The following is a 21,068-nucleotide window of genomic DNA, read 5'->3' as shown; positions in this document are numbered from 1 at the left end:
CTCCATAGTAGGTTCTGGAGTTGTGGTAAGCCCCTGGTCTAAAGGTTGAACTGTGACACTGGGTGATGCTGGACGCTCAGTGTGATCCTGATCTGGTGTTGGAACTACTGGGTTCTTATATACTGGAAGCTGAGCTACAAAAACCTCCTTAGGTGGTTCTGGAGGCTGTGTTAAGTTATCCTGCATGGTTGGAGAAGTTTCATCCTCCTTGGTGGGTTGTGGCCTTATGGTCAGTTCAAGGTCCAAAGGTTGAACTGTGACCTCTGTCAAGGTTGGATGCTGAGCCTGAACTTGCTCTGCATTTGGAAATGTCACCTCGGGCTATGTTGGAGGAACTGCAGTCTGCTGCAGGGCTGCAGAATATTCAGCCTCCGTTGTAGGTTCTGGAGTTGTGGGAAGACCCTGGTTCAAAGGATTAACTGTGACTCTGGGCAAGTTTAAATGCTGAGCTTGATCCTGTCCTAGTGTTGGAACTGTCATCTCATAATGCACTGGAGTTTGTGCTACAACCTCCTTAGGTGGTGCTGGAGACTGAGATGGGGTCTCCTGCTCAGCTGGAGAAGGTTCTGTCTCTTTAAGGGGTTCCAGAGGTAGGCGTGGGAACGCCTGTTGGACTGGAGAAGATTCCATGTTCACAGGGGGCTGTAGAAGGTGAGGAAGGGTCCCTTGAGGGACTGGAAATGGTTCCACCTTTGCAGAGAGTTCTGATGAATGATCCTGAAGCTCCTGCTCTGTGGGAGAAGGTACCACCTCCCTAGGGGGCTACGGACATATAGCTGAGCTCCCCTGGGGAACCGGAGACTAAGCTGGGGCCTCGTCCTGGATTAAAGAAAGCTCTATCCCTCCAGGGGGATCTGGAGTCTGAGTAGGGTCCTCCTGCTGCACTGTAGGATGTTCAACCTCTTACTGGGCTCTAGAGTTAAGACAACCACAGGTACCACGGGTTTAACTCTGATATTAAGCAACACTGGGTGTTCAACTTCACCTGGACCTAGAGGTGAGAATGTCACTTCATATGTACTAAAGGTTGAGCTGCACCATCTGTAGAGGCCCCTAGAGGCTGAGTTGGGTGCTGATGCTGGACTGGAGAAGGTCCAACCCACTCAGTGGGCTTTGGATGCTGAGCTGAGCTCTCCTGCTGGATTGCAGAAGGGTCAGTTTCCTCAGGAAGCTCTTCAGGTTGAGTTGGGGCTTCCTGCTGAACTGGAGAAGGTTCAACATTCTCAGAGGGGGTTGGATGCTGATCTGAAAATTCTTGCTGGACTGACAAAGGTTCCAACTGCTCAGGGGACACTGTAGACTGAGCCGAGGTTTCTTGTTGGGGTGGAGAAGTTTCAACCTCATTAGTGAACGCTGGAGTTACGGTAAGTGCAAGATCCACAGGTTTAACAGTGACATCGGGCCACTGCAGAAGCTGAGCTTGATCCTGACCTAGAGGAGAAACTGTTGTCACAGGATGCTCTGGAGAGAAAACCACAGTCACATTAGAGAGCTCTGGAGACTGAGTTGGAGAGGATTCCACCTCACCATGAGACTCTGGATGCTGAGCTGTGGCTTCCTGCTGAGGTGGAGAAGGTACGTCAGGAGCCTGTGAAAGCTGATCTGGAGTCTACTGCTGGCTTGTGGCAGGTACAACTTCTTCTCCACGATGCTCTGGATACTGAGCTGGGGTCTCCGCTTGTACTGAAGGTCTATTATGTGTACTGTCTTCTAGAGTTCAGCTGGAGCCTCCTGCTGAACTGGCAAAAGTTCAACCTCCTCAGGTGGCTGTGAAGGCAGTGTGGGGGCCTCATGTTGCATTGTAGAAAATTCTGCATTAGTAAGGGGCACTGAGGGCTGAGCTGAAGGTTTGCGCTGATTTGGAGAAGGTCCCGCCTCTGGAGTGGGCTCTTTCGTTATGGTAAGCTCCACATCTGCATGTTTGACAGTGACACTGGATAAGTCTGAATGATGAGCATGAGGGTGACTTGGAGGTGAACCTGTCATTTCATGATGCTCTGGAGGTTGAGCTGGCTGTTCCTGTTGAGTCAGAGAAGGTTCCACCTCCCCAGAAGAAGGCTCTGGAGGCTGAGCTGGTTGCTCCTGCAGGGCTGCAGAAGTTTCTATCTCCGCTGGAGACAGAGCTGGGATCTCCTGCTGGGTTGCAGAAGATTCTGCCTCATTAGGGGTCTCCGGATACTGAGCTGAGGCTTCCTCCTTGGTTGCAGAGGTTTCAGGTTCTCCAAAAGACTCTGAAAGCTGAGCTGGAATGTCCTGCTGGGTTGCTGTTTTCACCTCCTCAGGAGGCTCTGTAGGCTCAGAAGGCTGAGTCGGTTGATCCTGTTCACTTGCAGAAGGCTCAGCTTCCACAAGAGGCCCTGGGGGCTGACCTGTGGGCTCCTGCTGGGTTGGAGAAGGTTCAACTTCCCCAGGAGGCTCAGAACGCTGAGCTGGTTGCTCCTGCTCCCTTGAAGGCTCAACCTCTCCAGGAGGCTCTGGAGGCTTAGCTGAGGTCTCTTGTTGGGTTGGAGAAGATTCTGTCCCCTCAGGATGCTCAAGAGGTGGAGTCAGGGCCTCCTGCTGAGCTGTAGGAAATTCAGCTTCCGTAGTGGGCTCTGGAGTGATGGTTAAGTTCCAAATCCAGAGGTTGAAGTGTAACACTGGGCAAGTTGGAATGAGCGTGACGCTGAACGCCAGGTAGAGATGCTACCTCTTCACTCACTGGAATTTCATGTACATACTCAGTAGGGAGACCTGGAGCCTGAGTTGGGGCGTCTTGATGGAGTAGAGAAGGTTCACCTCCTCATGGCTCTCTGGAGGCTGAGATAGGGTCCCTGCTGGACTGGAGAAGGATCAACCTATTTAGTGACCTGTGGAGTTATGGTAAGTGCCAGATCCATAGGTTTAATAGTGAAATTGTACAAGTTTGACTGCTGAGCTTCATTTACCCCATGATGTGCTACTGATCGAACTACAAGCTCCTTAAGTGTCTCCAAAGGCCGGGTGAGGGCCTCTTGAGGACTTGGAGTTTCTAGTTCCTCAGGGGCCTCTGAAGGCTGAGATGGAGCCTCCTGCTGAAGTGGAGGTGGTTCTACCTCTTCAGTGGGCTCTGGATGCTGAGTCTGGGCCTCTGCCTGGGGTGAAAAAGATTCAACCTCCTCAGGGGTCTGTGGATGCTGAGCAGGGCCCTCCTGGGGAAAAGATTCAGCCTCCTCAGTGAGCTCAGGATTACGAGTTTGGGCCTTCTGCTGGGATGGAGAAATATCCTCCTCAGAAGACTCCCTGTCGTGTAGCTTGTGTGCCATATTTTCCTTGCGTGTGGCATTGAGAGGCCTATACATATCCCTATGTCAAAGTGGCCGCCTTCTCCCGAAAGAGCCCTCCTAGAAACAGAAAGGGAAATATTAATTCTGCATCTCCCCTGCTTTCTCTGGCCACAGTACTTTCTCCTCCTCAAACTTACCTGACTCTCACTTTCCCCCGAGCTTCTCTTATGCAGCAGAAATCGAAAAAAGCCCCTTGGAGGAAAACACACATAGTTAGTGTTACATGTCATTTTTCATCTCTCTCACAATGTGTTATCTCTGGTCTTATTAGGACTAAATGGGTACCTCAGTCCATAATCACAATAAGCAAAATCACAACAGACCCGGGATCCTGAAAATCATTGCACGCATGCTGGCCTTCCAGAAGTTCTCTGTGTCTGTCCAAAATGGCCCCCTAGTGTCTCTGGGGAGACCTTTAGATGTAGCTTAGCATGGAGTATAGGCAGGATTTTCAGCCCCACTCCCCTTTCTTGGTCCTTGGCCGAGTGCCATCGTGCAAACACTGCACAACGGCGCTGGGCAAAAACACGTTACTCTCTAGATGCGCTTCACAACAGTCCACTTCGGACATAGTCGCACATGCAGCATTTGCTGGGGGTGTGGGTGTGGGGAGAAGGTGTAGAGTTTAAACGTGGCACTTAAATGGTTGGAACGCGTATGCGTGGCAGGTTTTTCTTCCTTTTTAACCTCAGCAAATTTTTCTTCAGTTTCTGCATCTAAAAATTTTCCAGAAAGTGAAGTTTCTTCAATTTATTATTATTAGTTGAATTGTTGGGTACAGGTTTAACAGAAGGGCTCCTTGTATTGATTTTCAAAATGCCCAGTGGCATATCTCCATCTTGTGTATTTGAAAAAAGAAGTTGAATGAATGGTAATAATGTTGATTCCACATCTTCTAGATTCCCCTCTGAGATAAAAGGCAGTATGTAATTCAGTGCACTGATAATATCACTTCTATTATTAAAGTCCAGCTGCTCATTCATGAAGCCTGACAAGCTGACAGCACTTTATCTGAGGATGCCCTCTCTGACTCAATAGTCAGCTCGCTGCTGTTCTTCTTCCAGGCTTGTAACACCTTCATCAACGATCCTTCTGCATTCCCTATAGATGTTTCTTCATCTGTCAAAAATAACTGTTTTTGATCATTGAAGACTGATGGGACAGCTTTTAGTCAGTCCACAGCCAAATAAATTAGGAATCACTCAACGTTTGAGTGCCACTTAGGAGAAAAAGAAACACACACTTAAGCCTATGACTGGCAACAACAAAATGCGAAAAAGATATCTCTTGAAAAAGTGGCTATCTACTCAGAAATTCTGTAGCGTGAAATATACTAACTATATTCAGGATTACTCCACTGGTTCCCAGGGGCCAGAACTGAAGAAAGTCCAAGGCTGGAAGACAAATATTCCCCTACTCAGCTGGACTCTCTGCAGATCTACTGTGACTCCTCAAATTTATATACCCCATCCTGTCCTTCCTCAGAGGCAGAGGAGTGTGAGCCTTCCTCTAGCCACCTCTTTAGTGTGCTTGTGTCCTTGCTACTATCACAGATGACCACGACAACAACCGCCATTAACAGGTCGTCATCTGGACATTTCCTTCTCCACCCACCCACCGAGTCCTTTGCTCAGTCCCTGCTTCCATATATCCCAGCCCTCATAACAGAAGCCTCTATACAGAAAAAAAAAACACTATGTCCGCCCGAGCTCTTTGCTAAAATTTGGGCAGGGATCTGGGGTATAAGAGATTTGCCCAATTGTAGGCCAACGTGGAATGTTCAACAAATCAATGGAATAATACTTGTGGTCCAAAATGCAGAAGGGAAAAAGCAACTTCTGTCAGATGGCTACTTTGCTTTCATTTCATTTTACTTCTAATATTTCCAGCTTTACTTGGGGAACCATCCAAAGCTTCTGACTGTGTGAAGGTAATGTATACCATTGTGTAGCTGGGCTTCTCTTCCAAAAGGATTAAAAGTATTTTTCCTGAGGGTCAAAGGAGGAGGGAAGGGTCATGAGAAAGGAGGAGCATGGGCTTGCAGAGAGCCCCAAACTGGGGAGAGGAGATAGGGGCACTAGGGTCATAGCATAACACCTCTGATCTTCTTTCTCCTCACCTGTAAAAGGAAATTGAAAATGGCTTTTCTGCCCACTTCTGGGGGAGAAGGGAGTAATACAACTAGTAAAAAAAATTGTTTGGGGGAGTTCCCTGGTGGTCTAGTGGTTAGGACCCGGCACTTTCCCTGCTGTGGCCCGGGTTCAATCCCTGGCTGTGGAGATAAGATCCCACAAGCTGTGTGTCACAGACAAAAAAAAAAAAATTGTGTTGAAAAATCAGCAATATTGTCTTTATATAAGTAGCAAAGTGTTATTATTTATGATGTGCTCTAGATCAGTGATAGAGACCTGTATTCAAGCTACGTGGGCATGAAAGCACATTTTGGAAGTCACCAAGTTAGTGCCAATAAATCTAATACATAGAAAAAAAGTTGAAAGCCCCTGAGTGTTTTGTGGATAGAAAAGTTTGAGATTCACAGCAAGTTCAGAGCTGGACAGTCTAAGAATAAACTACCTCTCCCATCCATTAGAAAGGCTAGGTAGCAGCTTCCGGTTATGGAACCAGAAATCCCAGGCTCCAAATAGGACATAAAACAGCATCACTTGTACTCTTTATAAAATTGCAGAAACAAACAAAATAAATAAAAATATATTTACACCTGTCCTATAAGACAAAGGGTAACTGAGACCTAATGTATATAAAATCAGTTTACAAACTGTGATGCACTATATCAATAAGTTCTCATTTGCAGAGAGCACAGCATAGGATATGTGGCCATTAATGTTAATTCCCTTCCCACTTCCATTCCTTTCTCTTGTCCCTTTATGTATGTGGATCAGTAACATTATTAAGCTAACAATGTAACTGAGCAACTATTAGCTTAATAATGTAACCAAGACTCTGATTCTTACCAAGGGGGTAGTTCTTAGAAACTTAGGGAGTTGGAATTCTGAATGAATTAATTAAAATAATGAAATTACATCATTAATTTTAATTTTAAATTAATTTTTTAAATTATCATCATTGATTAAAAATTAAATTAAAAACTTATTATCCCGCAGTTGAGACTCACCACAACATGTGACGTCTGTCAGGTATCCACTGTCAGAACACAGCTTGACTCTCTTAGACAACCTCAATGGTATTTTTAAATTGGCAGAGGCAGCAGGCCATATGGCTAGGTAAGTTCCTATAAATGGAAACACAGATAATTAAATTCGTGGTAAAAGAGTTACTTGAGTAGGTAGAAGAGGTAGGCCAAGGCCACCACAGACCAGTGCAAAAAGGAGTTCTTGGGGCGAATGGACTGCAGAACTGGATAGGGGCCAGTTGGCCAATTGCTGCTCTTGACTGTTGTAAATAAATACAGAGGAGGAGAGAGGTGCCCAACAGAAGGCTTAGGATGGCAGTAGATATGGTATGCCTAGAAAAAAGGGAATAGGGATTAGAATTGGGCGACACTGATCTGTAGTTTAATTCAGAAGTATCTCCTTCCAACCCAAAAGCCTCACTTTGGGTTGAGAGTACACAGGAAGAAGGCAGACTTCTAAGAAGAGTCTGAATAAGACCGTACCTTCTGGAATCCCTTTATCAGTTCCCTTTTGTGAGTAGTAATATATTAGAAGTTATTGTAGTAATAAAAAAGCATCGTGTGGTTAAACAATAACAGAGATTGCATTGGCCAAATCTAGACAAAAGGAACATTCCAAACAATAACATTATCATTATAATAAGGTATAACATAGTTAATTTTAAAAAAAGCACATGAGTTCATAGTGATACTCAAAATGAAAAGTGGGGGAGCTCTTCTGTATAGAATATTGTCAGCTAATAAATGCAAAATGGATGATAGAATAGGAAAGTGTCATTTTGCAACTATCAATGTAATAACTGATTCAGACAAAGATTATCATTGATGCACAGTTGGGTGAAGAGTTGTTTGAAAGTAGGATCTTCACTGATCCCAAAGTATCACCCCACAGATTATTTATCAATTACAAAGGGGAAAAATAACTTTACAATGGAGAGATATGGAAGAAACCACCTTAATCAAGTGATCAAACTTAGCACTGGGCCATCCTGCTGGGATGGAGAAATTTCAGCTTCCTCAGGGGGTTCTGTAGGTTCATCTGGGTTTCCCAAAAAATCCGTACGTAGGCACTCCTCAGGATAAATGGCATCCATACTGGGATCTAAATAATCACCCTGCAACTGTCGTTCTAGACCCTGAGTGTTTTTTTTCGAAATTGGCCTGTACTTCCAACAATAGTTTTGTCAAGCCGTTGATGCTAAACTAGATCTTTCTTCAGGTTTGGGGGTGAAACCATAAACTTCATTGGTTTTGAACTGTTACTACCTAGAGGTGGAACAGTATTTCAAATGATTGGTGACCTTCAGCCTCATCTAGGCCTATGTGTTTAGTCTTACTTTTGTGTGGAGAAGGGAGAACAAAGGGCTGATTCTGATCCCAGTCTTGCACTGGAACTGCCTCTGGGAGCTTTTGATGTTGGGTTTGTTTGTTATTCAGATCCTGATGTGGAACAGCAAACTGATCTGGCCCTGGGGGCAGCTCTCAAACCGAATCCGTATCCGGGTAAGGAACCTCAGTCTCAGTCAACTCCTGATGAGGGGGGGCCAACATCTGGACTGGAGACAAGGACATTAAGTAATTAAAGCCCACGGCTTCTGCCAGGGGTGTAAGGGCATGGGGCCATTTGGGAGCAGGGTCTGAGGCCTGTGAAGACCAAGCCTCTGTCAGCCGCGGGGGATTGGGGGTCACCAGGACGGGGCCCAGGGCCCACTCCGGAGGCTGAACTGCCTGGACTAGAAGCCACCGTCCTTGCCATGTGAGGAAGAGCCGAGGCAACCAATGGCGCAGCCGGGACATAACATGCGGCGGCTCCAGGGTCAGTGCCCCAGGCCAGTGAGGAGCCGGAAGCACATGCTGCGTCCCAACTGAACCGCTATGCCAGCGCCTACGCGACGGCTCACGTTAGCAACCGCGCACCCCGCCCCCGCCTAACGTCCCTCCCGTTATTTATGACGTCTTCAGATGCGCCACAGTTATTAGGCTCGTGCGGAGATCCAATCTGCGCCACCAGAGTGGGCCTTTTTCCCAGAGTTCCCAGGGCGCAAGCCATCCTTCCCCTTGCAAAGGCAACAATTACCTCCTGCCGGCCCTCTTCCCAACCCCGCCCTGCCCACCCTGGCCCCAAACAATGAGGCGGGATTTGGGCTGCAGACCCGAGTGGCCCCAAACTGCAGCAGCCCAGGGGTGGACTTGGGAGGGAAGGATGCAGAGCTTCCCGAGGAAACCAAAGGACCTGGCATTCTGGGAAATTCAAAAGTGCTAGTCCAGTTCTGGCGATCTGAACTCTTCCTTCTCAAAGCTGAAGTCTGAGAGACATTCTTCCTGCCTTTGGCCACACGGCTGACAAGAAAAGTAGCTGACCTGCGAAATGAGCACCAGTTAGGGTGGCGGAAGGGGAACACACCTTACAATTATTCGAAAATGTTGCCATTTCCTCCAAACTCTCAGTATTCACGTCTCAATATTCATACACCACTCTGTTATTAGGGGTCACCACTGAATCAGTGATGACTCCAGAACTTCTGTAGGAGGGGTTTGGGGCAGGTGAGCAATTCATTCTGGGAAAGAGAGTCTAAAACCAAGTGAATGGCCCTTTACATTAGCATGGGAAGACTTCCCCCATCCCACCTTGTCTCAACAGAGCCATTAATGTAGAAAAAACTACAGTGTCACTTTTCAGAGGTCTACCCTGTGTGCACATATGGAGAAGACACTTAGAATGTTAAAGTCAGCATGATAAGTAATTTTCTTGAAATACCGTAACTAGCACGAAGTTTAATTTCTTCACAGTCCTTTTCATAATCTATTTAATTTTACTCCTTTTTAATCATCTGCTACACCTTTAACACCTAAACTCCAAGAGAGAAGGAGCTTCACCTTATTTCCAGTGCCTAGCACATGATGGTTTCTAAATGGAACTGATTCCAAGATTGGCCTCATTTAGGAGTGGATCTGTGGTTATAATTAGGTTTCCAGAAACCTCTGTATCAATACGGAACCCTTTCCTCTCACATTTCATAGGAAGTTAGACTTCTTAAAGCCCAAACATGGATACGTTTCAAGTTCCCTTGACTGACTTAAATTGATTTAAAATAATTAGTTTGTACAGGAAAAAACTTCCAAAATTTTTACATTTTTCAGAACATAACCACCTTTTCTTTCTCTACTTTCTTTCCTTCAAAACAAACTTTGCAACATTGGGGGGAGTTAAATAATCAGAAATCTAGCCAAAAATTAAGCTCTCAATGACATGAAACACATTTTTTGCTCCTTTTAAATAAAAATCCTATATGCAGTACATTAATGTTTTCTTTCAGAAATTACGTTGACAACTTAATTCCTAACTCGAGGCATCCATATAACTGTTTTACAGAAAGGTTCTTTGGCAAAATATTTAACACAAGATACATATGAGATGCTGAGATCTGGGTAATATACCTTACTTGAAAGGCATGAATAGTTTTTAAACAGTGTAGCATAATCACACTTAAGACCATAGTTACTTTGTTCCCAAATCCCTGCAATTCTATTTGAGGGGAGTTCTAAAAGGCCTGTGTCTTCTCCTGTGTCCACAACCATTGACGTACACTGGTGGCTCTCAATCCTGCTCTCCAAACTTCAAATAAGGGGCCAGAGACAAGGTCCGGGACTTGGAGAAGTCCTAGAAATTCCCTGCCTCAAAAGCAGTTTCAGAGTTTCACCTTTTCCTAAGGAAGACAGAACTGAATAGATATGCTGAAGTCTTCCAAATCCTGCTGGTTGTTTTGAATTATGGCTACACTGGCTGTGTACCTCTTGAGTTTTTAACTCCACATACTTGAATTAAATCCTGTAGTTCCTCTTCGGTTCTAGCATCTGTGACATCTTCACAGGGTCTATATGCCACAGCTGTTTTACCACTTTCTGTAATAAAGTTAACAAGGATCAATTCAGAAGTGTTCTTGTTCTAAAACTTCCTGTATACAATGGTAGCACCGAATAATTAGACATTTTTTTGACTTCTAAAAGCAGAAAATAAGAGCATTTTCCTAGAAGTTCCCTCATCTGACACGTCAGTTTTTATTATAATTATTTGTGAAGACATATATAGGAAGTATCAACTTTGGTTCAAAAGCTTTATGATCTTAGAAATAAGAACTAAGGAATAAGGACATAGAAATTAAAAGCTGTGGAAACAAAAATGTTCAATCACAATACAATTAAATAGGAAGGCATTATTAGGTGGGGGTCAAAGTGAGTTCAAACCTGGGAGAGATACCACTGGACTATAATAGATACTTCCTATTAGTAGCAAGGCAAGTGCCTACTCCTTGGGACCAAAATTCTACCAGTTACAATGAACAAAGCTTTGGAGACAGAGACAGACAGACAGAGCATTTGAACTCTCTACTGGCAGAAACTGGCCCAAGTACCCTTTGGACAATACAGCTTGCCTCAAGGCAAGCTAGAGCCACCAGGCTTTTTGGTCTAAGGAGTTTTGGGTATATAAGGAGTACCTTGGCATATTAGGCACAAACAACTCAGGCATTTATTTTGGTTCTTAAAGGTTGTTACCCAGAGTTGACAGCGGATGGAGATTCTGCCTGATGACCAGGGAAGTCAAACCTCACTGGAAGGACTGCCCAGGCTGGAAGGCCAAGTCCAATCCAGGGTCAACTCTTACAAGCCAATAACGTCGCTGACAACTTAGCTAGGATTTCTCAGTCTCTCAGCCTGCAGGGCTGTGAAGCAGGGGAGCAATTCTGTTCCCGGAATCTACTAATCATAAAGTTTCCTTTGGGCACAGCCTGTGACATTCTCACCGCTGTATAACTGCATAGGGAACACAATCAACGCTATTCAATAGCATGACCAGTTTCAAGGCTCACAAAAACTTATCCGATTATTATATAAGAATCATATTCACCCAATATATCAGAAATAAACACTTCAACAAGAAAACAACGGTAATAATAATAGTCAATATATTTTGTCTGCTTACTATGTTTCAGGCATAGTTCTAAGCTTTTTACATTCATCATCTCATTTACTCTTACAATATCCCCCATTTAGTGGTAAGCTGAATTACTAACCCTATATGCAGATAAAGAAATTGCAGCTTAGAGATATTAAATGCCTTCAAATGTCTCTGGCTAGAAAAACCTAAAATTGCAACAACAACAGCAACAAAATCTAAGAGACAATGTTAGGACTCAAACACAGGTGTCCAAGGCTTATAATCACTACACTATTCTGTATGATAAGCAAGCAATTGAGGAAGAACTGGATCAAACACTTTCTGTATGAACTGAGGCCAGTCATTCTACATCTAAACACTGGGGACAATAATATTTGCCGTCGTTCTTCTCATAAATGCCACAAAGAACAAATGTAAGACTGTTGCTGTGAAAGCATATGGTGAATGAAAGAATATGTAATGTTTTAGATAACCATTATTTTCATCCAATTAACTTTTCAAATTAGTTTATTTGCTCACTGAAACTGAAGCACTTCAACGACATTCAAAAAGGTCTTACCTAAAACCACAATCAGCAATTTCTGGAATGCAGCTGTTATAGCTTTCTGAATAGCAAGCTTCTGGGTTACCTTCCTTCCCATAAGGAATGATAATGACCCTAAATCCAACCAAAACAGATGAATTTAAAATGCCTATATGAATAACTGATTTCTAGGTTATATGTTTAAAACTAAAAATGCATCTGTGATTCTTAGACATTACCTTAGTGATTAAGGGCAGGCACAACACAGGTACGGGTGAATGTCTCCGTTGCAGGTACACCCTGGCATGGCACATTTTTACGGCTCGGAACTATTCTGGAAGTTCCTAAAATACTACGCGGGAAATGCAAACCAAGAACGTGGCACAAATCTCATATTACTCACAGATTTCAAATGGACAAGCTGAGGCTACACTGCTACAGACCCTGCTATCCTCTGCGTCAAGGGCTGGACTCATACAGTGAGATAGAGTTGGTTGTAGTGCAGATGATCTGGCCTCTACGCAACCATCACCCACTCAGGTGGATGGTGGAGCCTCCTCCACCCCATTCGCTAACAGCCCTGCCTCTGACTTAAAACCCTAAGCCCAAGTGCCATGGAATGTAGGAAAAAACTCAGTACCAATCGGAATCCCCTTTCTAGGGATCTACATTTATTTTTCCGCTCAGGCCATTCTATAGGAGGCAAAGGACTGAACATTTACACATGAGTTTATTTCAATCTTCAGACAATGATTTTTTGGGGATAACTGAAGGTCAGAAGACATGTGTATTTGAAGGATTATTTTAGCACAAAACAAATTATTAACGAAAAAAAATAATAATATTAACTAATTTTCCCTCCTCCTAAGCTTCTTCACAGGCAGCGAGTTCTAAAATTCTAAAGTTTAAGGTGTTGTCAGGTATTGCCTAAGATAAAAACCTATATTGTCGGGCAGAACAATTCTGCCCAGGGCTTTAGTTGCTTAGAAAAGGTGATGATGTATCTGAAAAGTTTAGTTTCAGAAAGAAAGGAAAAAGAAGAAATCCCACTGCCTCACCTCCCCACACACACACATACTGGAAAACAGACCTTCCTCCAACTTATCCAAAGGTTCCTCAGCCATGCCAACTCAGGGACTCCTGCACTTGTGAGAGGTCAACACCACCTCTAAAGCACAGAAGAACTTCAGGCTTTGCTTCTGAAGTGCTGTCACAATATCTTCATTTTCCCTTTCTTCAAGGTTATAAAGATCCTGAAGCTGTTAGGATTTTGAATTAAAGGCTAGACTTCAACATATACTGTTGTTAGAAATAAAAACTAAACTGCAGCAATCCCAGGTAATAGTTTAGGTATGCTATCCCTTCAAAATCAACTGAGACTTGCAAATGAATCACTAGGTATGGACAAATATTGTTTATGATATACCATACAAATACTGGAGAAAATTATGGACACCACCATCCAAGTCATTGAGTTTATCACTAATTCTAGGTGGCAGACCAATGCTCAGATACTTACATGTGGAAGCCACCCACATCTCCTCCCCACAGCCCTGTTCTATCCTTCTCTCTAAAGTCTAGGAGTTCAGAGTTGAAAGGAGTCTGGTTAGTCAAAGAAAGTCTACAGAGTTTACCTGGATGATCCTTTTTCACCACACATGGAAACCAAAGAAGTAATTTGCCAATTTTTGGCATCTGGAGCTGTTTAGGGCAAGCATATTATGATGAACCACCTCTATCTGGTGCCGAGACAAACCTAAACACATAAAAGACCTAAAAATATCTCAACCCTACATAGAGATTTATTTTGGATAAAGCTGAGATTTATCAATACCAATTTCATAGAGTGTTTGTGAAGATTAAGTAGGACATTTTAAGCAATGAGTTCACAGTGAGCCCTAAATAAATGTTATTTATTATTTTTAAGTCAGTACTTTTCTGCATCATTTCCAGGGCCCCTGATTAACCAGAAAGTTCCCTGACATCCGGTGGTGAAAGTGATGATGAAAGCATCCAAGAAAGCCCAGCAAAAGCCTATGATGGGGCTGGGTGTAAGCAAAGGAATGGACTGTTTTACTCATCTCATCCTGTAGCTCCTGCTTGAGAATATGACGTGAAGAGGAGACAAGATGGACCTGCCACTGAATTAGGACCTTAATCTGTAGCACACCCTCCCCAAGTTACTGTTAGAAGAGGGAATATGTATACCTTTATAAATGTAAATGAAGCAACGAAAAAAATTAGAGGTTCATCTGCATTAACAAGCTTCTTTGAGAGCGCAAATATTTCAACTCTTATACTCTCTAAATAACTTACACACTACTGTGGATTTTTTACATCACTACTTCTTTCTTAAACGTCTATTTTCATTTTGAACAGGGTGTAGCATATAAATATAGTCATAAAAATTCAAATAATACAAATAAAGTCAAAGCATTGTTAATTCTTTATTGATTTGTTTCTGCATCTTCCTCAGTCACTAGTTTATGAGCTCCTTAAGTGCTTGAAGGAACCATATATTATTCTTTCCTTGTTACCAGAAACAAGCATAGATATTGTCATATAATAGAGGAGTGATGGTCTGTTGACTGAGTGAATGAATGAGTACATAAGAAAATGAAATTACTTTCTCCAACTGAAGCTGCCTGCAGGGAAAGAGAAAAGAAGACTAATTTTTAAATGTTGAGTGTCACATGGGAGGCTAGGTCCTGTGCGGTGAGTCATAATGGAGCTGTCCTGGACAATTAGGAAGCTTCAGAAGGGCTCTGAGCCACTGGGTAGTAGAGACAGTTCACATCTGGGATAACCTTGCCACAGTTCTTGCTGGCAAACCTTTCCCTTCGTGCTGAGAAAAACTCAGATACATTAGGCCTTTCCTTCATTTTATTTTAAGATGTTATTCTCTTTTCTGTATTTATAAAAAACAGAGGGGAAAAAGATAGGAAGATATCTGCCAATGATGTCATTATTATTCCTCTGCCTGACACAGTGCCTAATATTTACTAGGTATTTCATAAATGTTTGCTGAATAAATAAATAAAATTTTCTTTATATATCAATAAAATAAACAAATAAATTTGGGGGAACATAATTTTATTCCAAAATGCTGGAATAGATTTTCTTCTTAGTTCTTTCTCTTTTTTTCTTAGTTCTTTAAAACAAACAGGGGAAAAAAGACCAAAAGAAACAGGAAGAAAGAAAAGAATATCTAACTTTAGGTTAACTATACTCAAGAATTATTAGCGTATTTTTGAAGAACATTATAAAGATAATTACCAAAACTAGTATCTTTTGGGTTGCCAGTCATCTGTGATCAGCATTTAATAGTCAATCCTCACAGTAACCTTATGTGATAGATATATTACCCCATTGTACGAATGAGGAAACTGAGGCACAGAGAACTTACATAACTTGTCCTAAGTCATCAAGTTAGTAAGAAGCAGAGCTGGAATTTGAACTCACTTCTGACTGTAAAGCCTGTGTTTAACATGAATGAAAAAAAAAGTGGGGGTGTGTTAAACATCTGTTAATTTAACCTTAATTTTTAGAGCACTAAATATAGAAATACCTTTTCAATCTTCATCTACCCATCGGGGAAAGCCTCTATGAGAATTATATTTTCTCTTTTTAGTTAGTATTTATCTTTTAATTTATTTTTTCCTTAATCATCTCCCATGACAAATATTTAATTAGCCTAGGGTCATTGAGACTTTAGAGATTTTTAAAAAAATATTGCAGGAAAATCAGTAAAAATGATGGAGGAAGGACATGTGAAAATTGATCCCTCCATAGAAGCAACAATACCAGTAACAACAGCAACAACAACAAAACTGGCAAAAATGGTCAGAATCAACTTCTTCTGAACTCTGGAGATTTAGCCAACAGGCTTACTGCACATTGGGGAGCAATTTATTCAAGGAAAACAAATTAATTTCTGTAAGAACTATGAGAGCTGTGTTGCTTGAACTTGTCCTTGACCTTTGCTCTCCATGCCAGTGGTAGCCTTGAAAAACAGCCCACATCCCTGGTACCAGAAGGAGAAGCATGGACTGGGATGGCCTTCAAAGCCTCATTCCCAAAGAACTATCATTGTTTTACATGTCTTGAGGTCCCTGGAAGACCTCACTTGAAAGGCTTGCCTGTGACCTGACTGAGAGCTGTCTAGTGAGAAAAGCCGCTTCTCAGGTGGCATTACTGGAAAACATTTTCAAGCAAATATTTTAACATGGCGGTTGCATGAGACAATGGATAACAGTTTGGGGCAAAAAACAGCCCGACCAAAAAGCTTAAAAAGAAAAGCTGAGGAATGAGATGTCCACAGAGACTGAAATGTGCCAATGTATTCCTGGGAAACTGGAAGACCACAAGACATATTCCTGGGAATGTAGGAAAATAACTGTTAGCATTAATAAATGAATTCAGCAAGGTTTCAGAATATAAGATCAATATTATTTCTAGGGCTTCCCTGGTGGCGCAGTGGTTGAGAGTCCACCTGCCGATGCAGGGGACACAGGTTCGTGGCCTGGTATGGGAGGATCCCACATGCCGCGGGGCGGCTGGGCCCGTGAGCCATGGCCGCTGAGCCTGTGCGTCCGGAGCCTGTGCTCCGCATCGGGTGAGGCCACAACAGTGAGAGGCAGCATACCACAAAAGAAAAAAAAAAATTATTTCTACACACGAGCAATGAGTAATCCAAAAGTGAAATTAAGAAAACAATTCCATGTGTAACAGCATCAAAACAAATAAAATACTTAGGGAAAAATTTAACCAAGTAAGTGCAAGATTCACACTGAAAAGTACAAAACTGTTGAAAGAACTTGAAGAAGATCTAAATAAATAAAAAGACACGCTGGATTCATGGACTGGAAGATAGTCATATTAAAATGTCACTACTTTCCAAATCAACCCATGGTTACATTGTAAATCCTTTCAAAATCCCAACTGATATCTTTCCAGAAATTGCCAAGCTAATTCTAAAATTCATATGGCAATTCAAGGAAACAGAATAACCAAAACAATGTTGGTAAAGAACAAAGTGGGGGACTCACACATCCTACTTTCAAAACTCAATTCAAAGCTACTGCAATCACAGTGTGGTACTGGAATAAGACAAGACATGTATATCAATGGAACAGAAATGACAGTATAGAAATGAACCCTCATATTTTTGGTCTATTGATTTTCAACAAGCGTACGAAAACAATTCAATGTGGAAAGAACAGTCTTTTCAAATGATCCTGGGACAACTGTACATCCACACACAAAATAATGAAGCTGAACTCCTACACTTCACACCATATATGAAAATAAACTCCCAATGAATCAAATATCCAAAGGTAAGAGCTAAGGCTATAAAACTCTTAGAAGAAAACACAGGACTAAATCTTTATGACCTCACATTAGACAATAGTTTCTTAGATATGATACCAGAAGTACAAACAACCAAAGGAAAAATAGATGAATTGGATTTTATAAAAATTAAAAAGTTTGTGCTTCAAAGGACACTATCAAGAAAGTGAAAAAACATACAGAATGGGAGAAAATACTACAGGAGGGAAGAATAAGACGCAGTTGGGAGAAGAAAAGCATAGTAGTTGCTAGGTGTGACAATCTCAAAATTTTGAACTACTACAAATGAAACAGCCGCCCTGAATCACCCCAAAGGGCAGACCCAAGTTATTTTTGTTTTTAGTGTTAATGCTTTTCTAAATCTGAGAAAGTGCCAGGATTCTAGTACACAGCAGAAAGTGATGACAGCACCCTGAAGTGTGTAAACTTTTGTGTGTACATAGCTATCTAAAGGAAACCAACGCTAGCTGACTGGGGAAGCATTAGTGCGGCTCTGTGACCGCAGCTCAATTTGCCTTCATAGTGTGGCCACACCTCCCTTACTGATATTCTCAACAATGAGGTAAATAATTCAATAGGGATAAGGCTTTGATTTTCCCCTTATTCTCTCTTAGTGCTTATGTTCTTGGTACCATATTATTTTTACTTTTTTTTTTTTTTTTGTGGTACGCGGGCCTCTCGCTGTTGCGGCCTCTCCCGCTGCAGAGCACAGGCTCCGGACGCGCAGGCCCAACCTCCATGTCCCACGGGCCCAGCCGCTCCACGGCATGAGGGATCCTCCCGGACCGGGGCACGAACCTGCGTCCCCCGCGTCGGCAGGCGGACTCTCAACCACTGCACCACCAGGGAAGCCCTTGGTACCATATAAATGTACCACAGAGAAGGCAGCATGTGAATGTGCTCTGTCTGGTTAAGTTATATAGCCTTTCTACATTGTAGAGTCCTACAGTTTCTAAAATCATGGACCTTGTATTCTTAGAACCAATGAAGTGACTAAAAGAATTTTTAAAAATAAGCCATCAGTCTGGACCTTCATAGCTGAATGAAGGAGAAACACTTTAAAGTCAGAAAAAAAAGTATACTTAACATTTAGGATTTTCAACCACTGCTGGTTTTGCATAATATATTTCATTCCTGATTTTATCTGAAAGAGATATGATTACTACCAACATTCAAAAAGTGGTACTTTATTAATTAATAAGCTCTCGGCTCATTTTTGAGTTTGATTTCAGATATAAAATAGACTACCACACTGCTAACTACTTCACCTGATGTTTGTCAATAACATAGAGGCTTCATTCCAGAAAACTACTGACTTATGATTACCTGCAGCCCGGTGGTGAATCAAGGTTTTGTGGGGCCTGAAGCTCATCTACTTTGGAAAATCCTATCTAATAAAAACATGAAAGTATGAATACAAAAATCGCTAGGACCCTTCTCAAGACCTTGGAAGGGACCTCTGCAAGTGAGGAGCCCTGAAGCCTAAGCTTCATTGAATTCATGATAAATCCACTCCAGCTGGGGCCCTTTCCCAAACTTATTTAATGCAGGCAACTTATAAACACCCCAGTAATATGTCATTATAGGTAGTAAAATAACTTAACTCGAGGGTGGCATCTTCCCTTGGTGGCTTGCCTTTGGAAAGAGATGCAATAAAGTTTATATCTCACCATGGCAAATGCTTCCTGAAGCAAATTAGCTATGTCTATTAGAAAGACTTATCCCAAAACAAAGACTTACTATACTGTGACAGTCTTTTTTTTTTTTTTTTATTTGCTGTACGCGGGCCTCTCACCGTTGTGGCCTCTACCGTTACGTAGCACAGGCTCCGGACGTACAGGCTCAGCGGCCATGGCTCACGGGCCTAGCCGCTCCACGGCATGTGGGATCTTCCCGGACCGGGGCACGAACCCGAGTCCCCTGCGTCGGCAGGCGGACTCCCAACCACTGCGCCACCAGGGAAGCACTGTGACAATCTTTTGAAAGTAACTGTGGAAGAGTTTTAGGAGTACAGTACTAACTTATTTACAACACCAGATAGATCTGATTCTTTCACTACCTTTTTCTGTCATTTAAGAGGAACACAAATTCAAAAGGAACAAGTTGGTGCCTCTTCCATTACAAATATTTTCTAACGCATTTCTACTTCACGCATTTTCTACTTCATCACCCCCGTCCCTCACCTTGTTACCTTGCTGCATAGATGCTCGAATAGCTCTCACATATGTTTTCCCATCAACATCCATCTTTCTCCTTTCAGTATGAAAGTTTCTTGGGGAGAAAGTCCCTGCCCTATGCGTCTTTGTATCCCCAGCACTTAGTACAGTGCTGACACACAGTGGGCATGGCACTCAATGAATGTTTTTGAATGAATTCTTAATCTTTAAACTGTGATTTATTTATTTATTTATTACCACAATGTATTTTCCCGTGTTGCCTACATAACTATAGTGAAACTCTGATTCTTATAAGGAACTCTTGCTGTTATAAGATGTTTAGGAAAGGTGGTGAGTTTAAGATGTTGTATTGTCGCTACTAAAACCTCCTGGTGAAGAGACCTCATGAGCCTGCTCTCCGGTGTGCTGGAAAAGAAAAACTGACCCTTGGTGCTATCTCCCCAAGGTAGGCATCAGCAAACTAACAAGGGAAAGGAAGGAGGGCGCTAAAGATAGGCATCTGCAGGAATTGCTAATCCAGTTCCAGACACAGCCTCAACACCTTCATTAACCCAAAATGTGTGAACTGTGTGAAACTGGATTTCAGAACCACAAACAGGTAAGGGAGTCTTTTCCAAAGCCAGGTGTAGAAGAGCTCTCTTTTACCTTGAGTCTGAAATCACCTTCGGGCCATTGAACATACCCTCTATCATTTCCTTGTGTCATGAGAAATCACAGAATTTTTGAGCTGAAGGGGTAAAACCCCTTTGAGCTGAAGTGTAAAACCCACACTTCTTATTGAACAGTAGTCAGCAAAGAAAGTATATTGAATTAGGCTACAGCAATGTATTTTCTTTATATTTTTCACACTACAGCTGAACACAAACAACGTCTTTTTCCATATCTCAAAGGTTCCCATTGGCCACAGATAATTCACTTCAGAGATATATGCTTTTTGAAAAATAATGTTCTGGGTGGCTGGGGAGAGCCCTGTGGTGGGTGTTCAGGAATTCTTTCTGCTTTACCATTTAAAAGAGCTAATAATGGTTGGGGAAGCACCCACACCTTTTGCTCCCTGAAGAATTCGGTGCTTAACTTAGTTCTTTGCAGCTCTGTGTTGCATACATTTTAAGCAGTTAGGAACTTTGCACATGAGGAGGATTCAAATTTAAATTCAAAAGTGGAACTTCATGGACCATTCGCATATTGGAGAGGCATCAATGGGATTCCTTGACAATGCGACACTGAGTGTTTTTGCTTGGTGCCTTTTATTGCCTGTGCCAAAGATCAGTACTATGGAAAGCAGAGCATTTCATATATATGACTTATACAAGTCTCTTGGCCTCTTTGTTCCTTAGTTTCCTCATTTGAAAAAATAAAATAAATGGCTCTCAAGACATGTTTTCCAGAATTCATACTGGTCTTACACCCAGCTAACCAATAACCGCATGATGCTTTTACACACAGTTTCTTACATGTATTCATCTTCTATTTCACTTACTACTTGTGGAAAAACTGCATTCCATGCCGGGCCTGGATGTTCCAAAGCTCAGTTCTGTGAGTAAATTGCAACCAAGATTTCTACAAAAAAAGACACAAGCAAAAGAAGAAGAAAAGGGCTTCCCTG

The 21,068-nt window shown here is 42.4% G+C and overlaps 1 protein-coding gene and 1 pseudogene across 1 annotated transcript; both read right to left on the bottom strand.

Moving 5' to 3' along the window:
- Positions 1-1,464: 1,464 nt before the first annotated feature.
- Positions 1,465-8,253, bottom strand: LOC117310386 (leucine-rich repeat-containing protein 37B-like). Its single transcript, XM_073799904.1, is given in 6 exon segments — positions 1,465-2,610; positions 2,612-2,778; positions 2,840-3,326; positions 3,443-3,497; positions 6,602-6,789; positions 7,945-8,253. Coding segments are annotated over 6 exon segments (2,106 nt in total). The 3' UTR covers positions 1,465-1,710.
- A 298-nt stretch (positions 8,254-8,551) lies between these two features.
- On the bottom strand, positions 8,552-14,282 carry LOC141278016 (RAD52 motif-containing protein 1-like; annotated as a pseudogene).
- Positions 14,283-21,068: the final 6,786 nt, after the last annotated feature.

The sequence above is a fragment of the Tursiops truncatus genome, chromosome 2 (genome assembly GCF_011762595.2).
Source record: "Tursiops truncatus isolate mTurTru1 chromosome 2, mTurTru1.mat.Y, whole genome shotgun sequence".
In the NCBI taxonomy this organism is placed as follows: Eukaryota; Metazoa; Chordata; class Mammalia; order Artiodactyla; family Delphinidae; genus Tursiops; species Tursiops truncatus.
Note: the sequence above shows the minus strand (reverse complement) of the source record. Positions and strands in the feature narration are given on the sequence as shown.